This window comes from Trachurus japonicus, chromosome 13 (assembly GCF_045865225.1).
Source record: "Trachurus japonicus isolate A0001 chromosome 13, Traja_1.0".
NCBI lineage: Eukaryota > Metazoa > Chordata > Actinopteri > Carangiformes > Carangidae > Trachurus > Trachurus japonicus.
Genome location: NC_140919.1, coordinates 22,015,849 through 22,029,735, shown reverse-complemented (window position 1 = coordinate 22,029,735; position 13,887 = coordinate 22,015,849). Strand labels below are relative to the sequence as shown.

Sequence of the window (13,887 nt, the reverse complement as noted above, 5' to 3'; positions counted from 1 at the left end):
ATATTGATAACATCCTAAAATATTTGGAACAGATTTTCTTAGCGAAACCCCTGTTGTGCCAATTATATTTAAGGTAGCTTTCTTGCAGCGTAGTGGTCTCACACAATAACTATCAGATGATGTACTGCGCGGAGCCATATGACGCATTTTGTTTCACCCAGCGCGTATGCGTGTTCGTTTATCTGCCATTTCGGACGGTGAGGTGCTCTTATGTTGAAAACATTTGCATAGATATGGAACACTAATACCAGAGACTTTGCGGACTAATATGCGGAATATCACGTGTAACACGGATGATTTTGAAGGTTAGAAGGGGGTGTGAACTATCTTGTCTCTACACTGAGACCTCTCCTTGGTTGTACTGACAGATCACGGACCGCTACAAATCTTTCTTACACACACTACCGCCACTAAACGGATTAGCGTTGCCACTGCAGCACTACTGCGGTTGGTGCTGAAGGTAATACAGCAAAACAAAACATGTGATGAATAATGCATATAAAAAGCCAATGGCTTTGTCAGTAAAAATATTTTTCCCATATTGCGTAAATGGCTGCTGGCTCAAGAGGAGATCACGATCCGCAGTTACAGCTTAAAGAAAAATCCTATTAACCAAAACTTTGTAATCTACACTTTAGTCCCTGTTTGTGAATTAATTTGTTATAAACAAATGAACAACACAAATTTCATGTGACTAGACTTTAAGCTACAACCAAATCAGCCATGAAGATATGTGAAAGATAGTTGCCAATGGACATTTTAACAGATATAACATATATTTAACAGACATATTTCAAATCTGAATTAACAACCCTCAGATAAAATTTAAGAGACAAATGTGTATATATTTATAGCGAAAGTCTTGTTCCAAATAAATATGAATTGACAGAGTTATGATGTACACATACATGACTTTTTATTACAGATGAAAAACATTTTATCACAGAAGACCAAGTAAACCAAATGGCAACTGTATTATTTACAAGGAAAACCGTATATCAAGACTATTTTGCATGATAGACTGCTGAACCTACGGGTAATTGGCCAGATTAACCTCCAAGACCAGTGGACTTAACACTTGATTATGTTATACATGTGATAGAAAAAAAAATTAACAATTAGGATAAATTACAGAGGTTATATCACAAGCCTGAATCTTACAGCAGAGTCACACTTTTTATTTTGAAATGAAGGCTTATTCTAGTCTCTTTTTTTCTGGGGGTACTGACACTTGAATACCCAATAGTATCCATCATGACAAGTGCACTGTTGGACTGACGCTTAGCAAGGTAGATGGTAACCTTAGCTTCTTTAACTTTCTCCTTGCAATCCATGTCTGTTCTCTGGTCCTCAAAACGAGACATACCGTGTTTGAAATTACCTCTTATTTTTCAACTTCTCCTCCTTATCCTCAAATGATTTTCTGCTGCTGTACAGGAGTTGTTAATTTATTAATTGCTGCTGACTGACTGAATTAATGGCTGCTGATGCTGCTGTTGTGGTGGAGAAAAGTCAAATGGTCTGCGGTTCTCATTGTAGCCGTAGAGTTTCCGGAGGGCCACACGGGCTGCTTCTTCTTCAGCTGCCACAAGCGTCTCTCCTGGACCCTGAGCCAGTAGCTTCTTATCACTACATCAACAGACAGGGGAGCACAGGCAAAAAATAAATGAAATTATGCAAATAATACTATTTACCATCACAACTTTGCACTGCAGTGTAATTGTCATGTTTCAAATTACGCTGCAGTGTAATTGTAACCTCACTCAATACGTCAGCTCATACTACACACTATTAATTAAAAAATCTTCATTTTAGGAAAGCATCCACAATGCACACACTGTAAGAAAAAGCTGTGAATTTACAGCAGAATTCCAACAGTATTAACCTGTTATTTTTAAATACATCATTCTACTGTTAAAATAAACAAAAACTGTTAAATTTAGGTAATTTACTGTTCTTTTAACGGAACTATACTGTTTTCCTAATATACAGCACTTAACCGCTAATCTTTCATCTAAACCATCTAAGTCACGGTATCATGTTGTATTTTTTGCATTGTGGGAAATTTAACCGAAACTACACATGTGAAGCCGGATCTGTTCCTCTCTTTGTCGACCCTTCATCCACCCCCATCTAGCAAATTATTTGGTGAGTAGCAGTTTTATTTCATTTGTAAATTGGTACAAAGTAAATTGGCAGTGTTTTCAGTTTGTTTTCATCAGCCTATTGCAAATGTGCATGTCATGACAGAATGATTCGGTAGCTAGCTAAATTTTCACAGATGATAGATGAAGTGAATTCATGAAGCATTCATATAATGCCTTAATGGTGTAACACACCACAACATAAGAGGTCTGTTCATTCTGAGGTATTCCAGATTTTAAATTTTAGCTCAGAAATTTAGTGCTTTAGTACTTTTTCTAGTCAGTATAAGACCACTGTTGTTGCTGTTGTTGTTACCATGTTTGCCATTAATTAATGAATCTATGGGGGCTCATGATCCATAAGATGTTTGCTGAGTTCTTTGAGCGTCATTTACGGTACAGTTTTTGACATATTTCTTTGACATTACACATAGGCCTACTGAAGACTATTTGCTGCTGCGCTACTGATCACAGTAAGTATTTGTGAGTTGTTGTTCATATTGCACGGTGCTTCCTGTTTGTTGAATCATGGTCAAGTTTGCAATAATCTTTTCTTTGTCAGGTATATGCACCTCAGTTGCCTATGTGGGGTACATGAAAAGTCACAGCAATATTAGACCTGTAGTGTTGTCTGCCTGATTGCAAATTGCAAAAATGTGCAGGTGAAAGCAGTGAGCACATCTTAATTTACCAGGGCAATTCTTGGGCAAGTTTCAGGTAAACAACAGGAAACTTCAGCGCTGGATGGTCAGCATCGAGGGCCATGTCGTATGTGAGGGAATCCAACCCACCTTATTTTCCACCTTCTATCTTCAACCAGGAAGATGCCTCCTGTGCCCTTGAATTCACCCAAACGTCAGGTATTTTCACTATAACATGTGTTTTTTTCATCTTTTCAATAGCATGCTATTCTAAATTAACATTTGCTGCTTTTTATTGTGTTGTTAATGAATATGTGCAATGATTTTCCCACTGTCTGATGAGACACTATTAATTGCAGGTGCTTCATAAACCCTGAGAGGCACCAAAGGCTGGATGGGGCACCAGCACCACAAGCAAAAGGATGACAGCAGTCAAACCACATGTACTGTATCCACATGCTGAAAGACTCATGGAATTTCAGCAGGACTTCATTTAGGTGAGATTATTCAATCCCATAACACACACAGACCATCTTGTCTCATTGCTTTAATTCTTTCTCCCTCTCAATCTCACCCTCTTTCTCTCTCCTTTACAGAGTTGAAAGTCCCTTGCTGTTATTCTTGCCAAGTTATTTGTGTCTGTTTCTGAACATACAACTGTTTGAATGTTTCATTCTGGCATATTTTTGACTGTCTGAGGTCAGGACTTTGGATATTTTTTTCTGGACTTGTGGCTTTTCTTTGATTTTTATGTTCATGGACCACATTACAATAGCAGATTACAAGAGGATACAAAGGGCAGACACATCTGAGAGCTTTGTAAATTTATGACTTATCTATTGCTCAATTGTCTGTAACGTCTTTTTTTAAAGAAGGTGTCTGAATGTGGTCTGAATGTGGAGATTCTAAATTCATGTTGAAATAAAAGTCAAAGTGTATTAAGAAGCTGTGCTTTTTTCATATTGCAATTACATGCTGCTCTGTTTCTCTTTTGTTGTAGTTTGTAGATTTTGTGAAGACTGATAATGTATTTTTAAACAAATCAGTTAACTGTAAAGTATTGTTAAAGTAATCTTAAAAAACAGTACACAGTGTAATTTTCAAATACAGTACAAAACTGTAGTTTTTAGTAACAGTAACAAATATGTAATTTTACAGTAGCATAATGGTAACCCAGCTGCCAGTTGTTTACTGTTTTTATAATAAAAAAACAGTCCCATACTGTTTTCTTCATTAACAGTAAAAAGCTGTAAATTTCCATGACAGTAAAAAACTGTAAATTTTACAGTATCATAATGGTAACCCAGCTGCCAGTTCTTTACTGTTATTTTACAGGAAAATTCCACACATACCTGTACAAGCCCACAAAGTATAGTGGCAGAACAGTGCTGGCTCCTGCAGACCTAATGAGGCGAGGCTCTGGCAGAGAGACATTCCTCTTAGTAAGCTCTTCCACCAGTACTCCCATTGGGTTGACCACTGTCCACATGTCAAAGAGGTCCTTTCCTATCAGCTGAGTGACCAGGAAATCCTACAGAGGGGAAACAAGTTGAAAGTGAGCTCAGGAAATTGCTGCAGAGACATTAGAAAGAGTCCTAAGCCAGACAGTGAAGTGTTCATGTCACAGTGCACCAAGCATCTTACCCTCAGGAAAAATCCTGCTCTTTCTGCTCCACTGCTCTCCTGTAGAGCTCCAATCACTGCCATGAAGGTGGAATGGAGCACATCATCAGGAATAGGGAATTCTGCACTCATGGTCAGGTCTTCAACACCAAGATTTCTTGCTACATATGTCATTATCGCTGAACTGGTGAGGTGCCCTACTATACTCTCCACTCCCTCACTCGGCAGGCTCGGGAAGCTGGCCCTGCACCAGTCGGTCAGGAAACTTTTGGTGAAATCAGCACCGTTTGCACCAAGCTGAATATTATCTTTCAGAACAAGAGCAGTGGTTTCAGAGTCCACACCCAACCCCTGTCTCCTCTCCATCTCTGCCGTCAGGTAACAGGGATTGGTGAAGGCTGTTTTGAGAAGCTCCAAGGAAAAGTTTTCATGGAGACGGATGCTGAACGCCTGAACCTCAGCATGGTAATCCCACTGAGGTTGTTGAGATCTGAAAAAAAAGGTCACACATGGAGTTAACCAACTTTCTGTGAGGAAAGTTTCTCATACAGATGGTAAGTACTTCTGTTCTGATTGATGATGGTGAGGTATGCATGCATAATGTACCAGTTCAGTAGGACTGGTGCTGAGATTGTTATTCATTACACCACAAGATAAGAACCAATACTTTGAAACAGGAAAAGCAAATATAATTTATTATTTTATTAACATAGTTGCCAAAACAAATCCCACCATTGTAAGCTACACACACTACCAGTCAAAAGTTTGGACACACTTTCTCATTCAATGTTTTTTCTTTATTTTTTATTACTTTCGACATTGTAGATTCAAATTGAAGACATCAAAACTATCAAGGAACACATATGGAATTATGTAGTAAACAAAAGGTGTTTTACATGTTAGATTTTTCGAAGTAGCCAATTTTTGCGTTGATGACAGCTTTTTGCACACTTTTGATTCTGTCATCAGCTTCATGAGGTCCTCACCTGGACTGGTTTTCCAACACCATGGAGGAGTTCCTATGGTTGGCTTTTTGCCTTCACTCCGCTGCGGTGCAACTCATCCCAAACCATCTCAATTGGGTATAGGTCAGGTGACAGATAACACTTTGGTGTTTACTACATGATAACTCCATATGTGTTCCTTCATAGTTTTGGTGTCTTAAATATGAATCTACAAATTAGAAAGTAATAATAAAAAAAATAATAATAAAGACAATTGAATGAAAGGGTTAGGCTATGTCCAAACTTTTGACCTGTAAGTGTGTGTATAAGGATGGAGGAGCCCAGGTTTTCCTCCATCTATGCAAAACATTTCAAAACCGTGCTAGCAACCTACAACAAACCCGCAGTGAAAACCGACTCGATGGTACTATATTGTGGCCCGTATCTCACTAACAAACATAAAACACATCAATGGCCTTGAAATGCTCTCCAGTGAACTCCTGTGTTAGCTAACGTCAGTCTCACCGTGGCTTCGGAGGTGGCGGTCCCTCCAGCTTTAACTTCTTTGCCATGAGGTATGTGTACGCCTTCATCCATCGCTTCTTCTCTCTGACTTGTGATAACTGTATATTTCTGCAAACACGCTGGCAGTGAATCCCTAATGTTAGCGCACCACGATTTAGTATGTACCCCGACGCCATGTTGACTCCAGTGACAACGGATTGTAACAGCTAAATGTGTCCGACGCGGAACAACTGACAACATCCGGCTTGGAACTGTCCTCCCAACGCAACTGCCCTGCGTTACCATGGTAACAAACATAAACGTTAACTCACGTTAGCTCAACGGCAAGTTGAAAAATTAGCGGCTTGGACACCTAACTAACTAATTAACAGCTATTTAACACCTACAGAGAGAGGAGAGAATAGTTCAGTTTCATTTGCAAATTATTTCGATATATTCTTGGCAATGTCAACTGCTGAATACCAAGAGACAATGGAAGATAAAGAGGAAATTCACACGGACGGTGGGGATGCCGAGAGAAGTTCTGTTAAAAACGAAGCGGATGCCACGGTGAAGGATACATCTCAAGCAAACAAGGAAAGAGGCGACAAACTGCAAAATCCACCTCAGAAGGAAACAGTACAGCAGTCAGGGCCGCGAATGACCAAGAAATTCCTGAAGGACCACTGCAAACAGAACAAACTTTACATAACACCCAGTTTGAATGACACACTGTATCTGCATTTCAAAGGTTTCTCCACCATTGAGAACTTAGAGGAGTACACAGGACTGAAGTGTCTCTGGCTGGAAAGCAATGGCCTGGAGCGCATTGAGAACCTGGATGCCCAGACTGATCTGCGCTGTCTGTTTCTTCAGCAGAACCTCATATACAAGCTGGAAAATCTTGAACATCTGCAAAAACTCTGCACCTTAAATGTCTCCAACAACTATATCCACACCATAGAGAACATCTCCTGCCTTCCTGACCTGAGCACCCTGCAGATCGCCCATAACAAGCTGGAAACTGTGGAGGACATAGAGCACCTGAGTCAGTGTTTGGCCATAAGTGTGCTGGATTTGTCTCACAACCTGCTGAAGGACCCACAGATCCTCACTGCACTAGAGGCAATGCCAGATCTGCGGGTGCTAAATCTCATGGGGAATGAGGTGGTGAGGAGGATCCCAAACTACAGAAAGACCATGATAGTGCACCTGAAGAATCTTACCTATCTTGATGATCGTCCAGTATTTCCCAAAGACAGGGCATGTGCAGAGGCATGGGCAGTAGGAGGGCTGGAAGGAGAGCGCAAAGAAAGGGAGCAGTGGGAAACACGGGAGAGGAAGAAAATACAGGACAGCTTGGATAGCATGGCAATGATTCGGAAAAAAGCTAAGGAGAGACGACACCTACGGGAGCTACAGGAAAAAGGTGAAAAGATTGCTTAGCTTTTTTTTTTTAATAACAATTAGATAATACAGTAAATATGGATTTGCATGATTGGAAAGTGTTGCCTGTGTGTTTCATTTCAGGGGAGGAAGAAGATTTCACCACTCCATGTGAGGCCCACGAAGAGTTCTTGCAGAGTCAGACAGAGCAGGCAAGTCAAGGGCTGCAGAAAGAGCAATTAGAGATGGATGACCAGGACCAATCACAGATGGAGCAGCTTGTGAGAGAAGAGAAAGGAGTAAATCCAGAAGAGTCAGCGCAAGAGCTTGAAAGTATCGCTCCAAAGATGTTGGACACTGAGAAAACAGAAGATAAACAACAGCAAAACAAGTCAGGAGGTGTAATCAAGGTGATGAGAAATAAACCAGGGGGAGAGCAGGCAAACATGAGTGAGCAGTGTGAGAAGAAACAGCATCCCCCTGTCAAGGCAGCACCTCCCGAAACAGATGTGGTCGTTCCAACATGTGGTCCTGGACCACTGGTTACAGAGCTGGATGATGTAGAACAGCTGGAAACCATTCACCTTCCACTGCATCGCTCACTCCATATTGATGACCTGCCTGATTTGGAGGATGTGGACACAGAAGACTTCACTTCGGCGTTCTCTTCTCAGCAGGTGTTCAGACCAAAAATAGAGGTTATATCAGGGAGCAGTGATGAAGATGAGCCAACTGGGAACCAGAGTGAGACCATTCCTTCTCCAAGTCCAGACAAAAGCTCTTTGTTCACTCAAGTCTCTAGCAGTTCTTCATCACTGCTGTATCCAGGGGATTGGGACTCTCTTGAGCCACTGATATTTGAACCAGTGGGAAAGTCAAAGACAAACCAAACCTCATCTCCACCACGCTGCCTGATTGAGGAGCTGGACTGATGTATTTAAGTTTGTAACAACAGTCTCACATTACATGGCTTAAAATTGGATATTCTATTACAGGGGAGAATGGAGTGTCTTTGTGAGACAACGATGAGAGTGCATTTTATTTTAAAAATGAATATAAAGTTTTGGAAAGATACACATCATATGGTTATTAATTCTTTGCATATTTGTGTTAAAGGAGCCAGATATTTTTGTTTTTGTGGTTCATTATAAGACAGTGAACTCATAATAAATCTTTGTTGATCTGGTCTGAATTCTCCCATGTTTTCTTTAGTTGCAACAATAGCTTTATGCCAAATGTTAATGTCTATTATATTTTAAATCATACACTGACTTTCTGTGAGTTGGAGTGCAAAAAAAAAGACAACCTACATTAATAGTCTATTGTTTATTCATTTGTATATCATTTCATCTATGTAAAGTGAAATGTCAGCATTAAGGAAAAATGATTTTAAAAAAAAATCCACCTGTGTAAATGAAAACAAAAAAAAAAGTTCAATTTCAGATGCTACCAGGCTAAAAGTGAGAGAGGTACCATTATGTTCTTCACATAGCTGCAACATTATAGTAATGTGTGTATTTTTCACATAAGGCTTCAATAAAAGTACAGGACAAGTCGTCATGCGACCCAGTACATGTCACGTATTACTCTCTCCACATTAAATAGTCAAAATGTTACTTCTCCTCATTGCAGCTTCATCTTCCCCATCCTGATAAACTGTGTTGTATATTAGCTCTGGGTGAGTTCTTTCCAAAGCTTTGTGTGACAGGAACAAATATTTACAACAAGTCATGCTTAGCATTTAGCAAGAGGGTTTCTAATAAAAACAAAGTATGGGAAAACAGAATAAACAGAATAAGAGTGGAGTAAAAAAATAAAACTGTACATGTATTAAATAAACAAAATCAAAAATATCAGCCCTGTGTGTTAACAGGCCTTGTACACATGCGTCAAGGTCTTCCCCACACAGGGCTCGAGTGCAGCGAGTAGCAAACATTTGACACACAGAATGAGGGACAGTGCGTTCTCCTGTCATGGTGATGGCAGAAATAAAGGCCGGCTCTAACGTCGCAACCACACCCAAGTGTTGATGAGCCAGAAAGCTACAGTGACTGAGTACATGATCATCTCTCGCTTTGCTCGCTCCTTGTTCTCCTCCTCCAAATGTTGGAGTCTCCGATTTAACTTGATGAGCTATGGAAAAAAAATCACAGAAAGTTTTTTTTCTCAGTCACAGAGGTTCCACGATAAAGTCATGTTGTTCATGTTGTCATTATGTTGTTTAAGGACTGACCTGACGTCGCAGAGTTGTCGCGTCAACCACGGTCATGTCATCAGGCCCTCCCTCCAGCGTGGCTTCATACGCTGATAAGACAAGCCTTGAGAAGAGAACACCCACTTTGAGTATGACATGATCCAAACGCTCACGACAGAGCATGAGTTTCACACAGTATGTTAACAATTGCAACATGATTTTCTTCAAATACTTTTTTACCTTCTATCTTGATGCAAAATGAGAATGTGAGATAAGAAAAGATGAGGAAAATGAAAAGGGAACAGAATGAAGAAGATTCCAGGTGAGGTTACCTGGATTCATGCAGGGGGTTGGAGCTTGAAGCCGACCCCCCTCGCAGAGATGGTTTGCTGAAGAGGTGGGGAAAGACAGGATTGGGAGAAGGGAAAATAAGAGAGACAGAAACACACATGGTACAGTGTTGCCTATATGCAGACACAATACCCTCTCCCTTCCAGCATATCCTTCAAATAGCAACATTTTTTGCATTTTCCAGAAAAACTGTATTTTTTCCTTATTCAACACAGGTGCTACTAAATTATTTTTTTTAATGATCCTTCAATGGTAAAAAAGATGAGATGTTTGATTGATTTTGTAAATTACATTTCTGCAGTGCGCAGAGAGTATGAAGAGCATACACATCTGCGAGAAACATTTTGTAGACTTTCCTTTCTGCTTTCACCTCATCCAGTCCTCAGGAAGGCAAACAGTCAAAAGTTCAAACTGTTGGAAAACTCTGAGGAATGTGTGTACGAGCATTTTATGATCCTTGCTGCTCAGTAATGAAGTTGTGCTCTGTACACTCACAGCTTCTCCTGACCCATGAGCACCTGTGATGTTTGGAGTAAACATGGCATGCTGTCAGGACTGGATCCTTTTATATGGGATCCTTTTTGGTGCAGCCATCACTGCATCTTTTGTATTTCTAATGATGATACAACACACAAATTACCTCTAGTGTTTAAAACTAAATAAAACAAGTTTGACAAAGCCTAATGCACCTTAAACACTTCAGTCCTCCTGTAGTGATTATTATTTTATAACACACCAATGACCTGAACCAACACCCAGTTTAGAAAGACGGAGAAAAAACATAGCTACAACCCTTTTCAATAAAACATGCCATATTAATACTGTTACTGAGAGTTAGAAACAGGCAGTTAGAAACTATCAAATAATGATTGGGACTATCACACAAATAATCCAAGGCTTCCAACATAATTAAGGGGCAAACAACATTTCAGATACACCACTGACACCACTCATCTTCTTCTCTGACTGATGTCTAGTCAGCCAAATTTCCTCCATTTTTTTTTAAAATAAAGAAATGACCAGATGATAGCAAGGTCACCTGCGAGGGTTTTCATCCAAGACCTCCAGGACCTGCTGGTAGGCCCGACGTGTGGTGGACTGGAGGAAAGATAGAACACCACTAGCGCTGTACAGGTTGTGCTCTTCCTCAGTCTCGGTGAGAGGGGGGCAAGGGTGGACAGTGGCTGGGGGGGACGCGGTCGCACTGCTCAGTGCCCACCATTAAGAGCAGCCAATTCAGAGACAAAGGGAAGACAAAAGAGGAAAGAGGGGAAGGAAGGAGGAAAGGGAGAGAAATAAGGAAAAGAAACTGTCCTCAACTTCACTGTCTGTGTAAAATTGCCACTGAGACAAAGTAAATAAAAGTAATTGCATTCATAGCTTCAGATTTCACCAGCCCAACCACTTACAGGGCTTTGCTCACATAAATACACCCAACAAAAACAGAAATGGAAAAGGAAATATGAATGAAAAGCATCCGCAAAGCATTGAAAAGTAATCAGGACATGAAAAGATTTTTTTTGCCCCATAATTATATAATTGTTAGTCCAGGTAAGTAAGTAGTTTTCTAAATGTTAAATCAAACAATAAAGCTACAGAGTACATAAAGTGTAAAATAGGACTGTATTCAAATAAGCAAAGCTAACAGACATACACTTGACACCAGAACAGATTTCTATTAAAACATTATAACATGTATAGCACACATTGATTTTCCTCCAGTGTTTCTGAGGAGTGTGGTCTTTAAGTGTGTTTATACGCTAATTTTCTTTTTTTTTTTTGCACTAATTTAGCACATTTTAAAATCTGAAAATGATCAAATCAAAATGGCGTGTACATATCAGTTGTTTAAAGTGATTAGTTGATGGATTAGTGGCTGTGACAACAGATAAAGTCTGCCTTAACACTGAAAGCTGCGAAATGTCTCACAACAAACAGCATGAGCAACATCACAGAGACAAGACATAGAGCACAGAATGAAAAGAAAGATGCAACATGCTAGCGCACACGTAGAAGATAAGATGGAGCTAGCACCAGGCTAATAATGGTATATCCAGGCCAATACTCACGCTGAATCATTTCTCATCATCTGACGGCTATGAGAGACAGCTGCATTCTCACTGGCTGAACGTTCCCGCCGCACTCGGCCTTGGGGCTGTAACTAGAGGGTAAACAGACAACTGATTTATTCAGGCTATGGATAACTGCAAAGAAATCATTGAGGTCAATTAGTGGCTTCTGTATAGCCTCCTTACTAACACACATACAATTTATTTATTTGGGAATACTTGTTGTATGCAGATAAATCCAGGGTATCAATTTGACTCATCTGCAACTTCAACTCAGGGGGAATGTTATCTGACAGCTAGATTTCAGATTAGAAACTGATCTCAATTAATTTGACTGACCTATGATGTTACTCGCATAATCAACTCAGGTTATCTGGCAGCTAGATTTCTTGATTAATATTTATTTTACATACCACCTCTTCGGTATCTGCAGCTGCCCGCTGCTCCTCCTCCATGAAGTCCAGGGGCCTCTCAGCGAGGGTCAGGACTCTGGGTGGAGTCTTCAGTGATAGGGCTTCTAATGGTGTTGATTGGATCAGGTCCAGGTCCCTGGGTCTGGAGAACTGGGAGTCACTGCTGTCTCCTGGCAGAGAGAGGAGTGGATAATGACAAACTCACATTCTCTACCTGACTTGAGTTTTTTTTTCTTCAAGTTTTACTCTTAACTGACACAATAATAATGTCCTTCCTTTGACAGGAAGGAAAGGTCACTCATGAAATGGCCTCTAGGAGCAGGACAAAGTCCCGAGCCACTGATAGAGGGATATCTAGTATCTGTCAACAGCTGTATCAAAGCCACATAATAGTAAAATCACAGTCAGCTGACAGGAATCAATGACAGGCAGGGTGTATGTCTGATAACATACTGTCAAGTAATTATTTTTTAACCAGCGTACCAACCTGAAATCACAATTCTCTCTGGAACTTGCATAAGGACGCTGCGGGGGACCTCCTGAGATCCAGCGTTAGGGTCCTCATGGGCTTGAGGGGCGACTTTGAGCATCTCAGGGATGCGCATCCTCTGACTGATACCCTCGGTGTACTCCAGCTCATAGTGGATGCGGTTCATCTCGGCAATCTCTGCCGTAGGTGAGGGGAATGCTGCTCCGTTCATTTGGCTGTGTGAAATAATATGATCAGACAATACAGACATGAACAGTTGGGCACAACAACAACGAGCAGAAAACAACCCAACATGAAAGATACTCGAGTTTGTGATTGCATTTTCCCAAACTCATTGCCGGCTTATCTTTTTGTGCAATTTATATCAATTGTGGCCATAAAACAATCCAACATGAGAGATTTGTGTTCTAATAGTTTCATTTTCACATTTGATGAGCTTGTTGTACAGCATTCCCTCTCTAGCTAACTGAAATTGCAGTCACTATATTCACAGAAATATTGGCACAGCTGATGAGCTTGGAAGAGATGAAAAAGAGGGGAAACACATCATATGACACAATCATATGATAACTAAGTGTCTTCTGACGAAGGGACACAAAGAGAGGCTACATGCAGCAGTGAGGTATTGACTGCAGCAGATAAGAGCTGCTACAGTTACCAGAGCCTTTATCTTCTTTAATGCCGTACATTCACCAATGATTGTAACAGTTTCTAAACTACTACTACCTCTGTGTTTTCAATAAATGCCAGGAGATCTTAAAAAATGCAGAAGCTGGCCTTAGTTTTGTTACACACTAGCGCCATTACAAGCTAGCGCGCTAGCTTCGGTTTCTTACCGTGTGTTTTGTTGCTAAGGGCAGCGACTTCTCCAGAGAATATCTATCAGATCCCAAAAGGGGAATAACAACGTCCAAGTTCCCTCCGACTGGCACGGCTAAGTGGATGCGTAACAGATGATGTAGCTGTCAAGCATCGCCTTGTGTTGATATGAGAGAGGAGACACCTCTCTTCTTCCTCTGTCGCTTCACCAATCAGGAAGTACCGACAGCCAGGGGGAAGTGACGTCACCAGCACCGAGCGCTGAAATTAAAAGCAGAAACATGAGACATCAGATGGATATTTCATCAG

General features: G+C 40.6%; 3 protein-coding genes across 5 annotated transcripts; 1 reads left to right on the top strand and 2 right to left on the bottom strand.

Moving 5' to 3' along the window:
- Window positions 1-891: 891 nt before the first annotated feature.
- mrpl44 (mitochondrial ribosomal protein L44) lies at window positions 892-6,065 on the bottom strand. The gene is made up of 4 exons (XM_085795395.1): window positions 5,878-6,065; window positions 4,430-4,898; window positions 4,138-4,316; window positions 892-1,629 (listed from the first exon to the last, which is right to left on the bottom strand). Exons 1-4 carry the CDS (start codon window positions 6,051-6,053, stop codon window positions 1,452-1,454), a joined length of 1,002 nt encoding a protein of 333 aa, XP_085651521.1. The 5' UTR covers window positions 6,054-6,065; the 3' UTR covers window positions 892-1,451.
- Window positions 6,066-6,267: 202 nt separating this feature from the next.
- dnaaf1 (dynein axonemal assembly factor 1) lies at window positions 6,268-8,314 on the top strand. The gene is made up of 2 exons (XM_085795364.1): window positions 6,268-7,285; window positions 7,387-8,314. Exons 1-2 carry the CDS (start codon window positions 6,322-6,324, stop codon window positions 8,172-8,174), a joined length of 1,752 nt encoding a protein of 583 aa, XP_085651490.1. The 5' UTR covers window positions 6,268-6,321; the 3' UTR covers window positions 8,175-8,314.
- Window positions 8,315-9,174: 860 nt separating this feature from the next.
- Window positions 9,175-13,799, bottom strand: mffa (mitochondrial fission factor a). Of its 3 annotated transcripts, none has more exons than XR_015037467.1 (8): window positions 13,596-13,799; window positions 12,757-12,974; window positions 12,270-12,439; window positions 11,857-11,948; window positions 10,827-10,991; window positions 9,769-9,825; window positions 9,476-9,579; window positions 9,175-9,375 (listed from the first exon to the last, which is right to left on the bottom strand). XR_015037467.1 is itself a non-coding variant. In XM_085795366.1 (8 exons), exons 2-8 carry the CDS (start codon window positions 12,968-12,970, stop codon window positions 9,244-9,246), a joined length of 915 nt encoding a protein of 304 aa, XP_085651492.1. In that variant the 5' UTR covers window positions 12,971-12,974; window positions 13,596-13,799; the 3' UTR covers window positions 9,175-9,243. The 3 variants fall into 3 exon arrangements, 2 of the variants coding, with proteins under 2 accessions (XP_085651492.1, XP_085651493.1); XM_085795366.1 differs by having other exon boundaries at window positions 9,476-9,560; XM_085795367.1 differs by lacking the exon at window positions 10,827-10,991 and having other exon boundaries at window positions 9,476-9,560.
- Window positions 13,800-13,887: the final 88 nt, after the last annotated feature.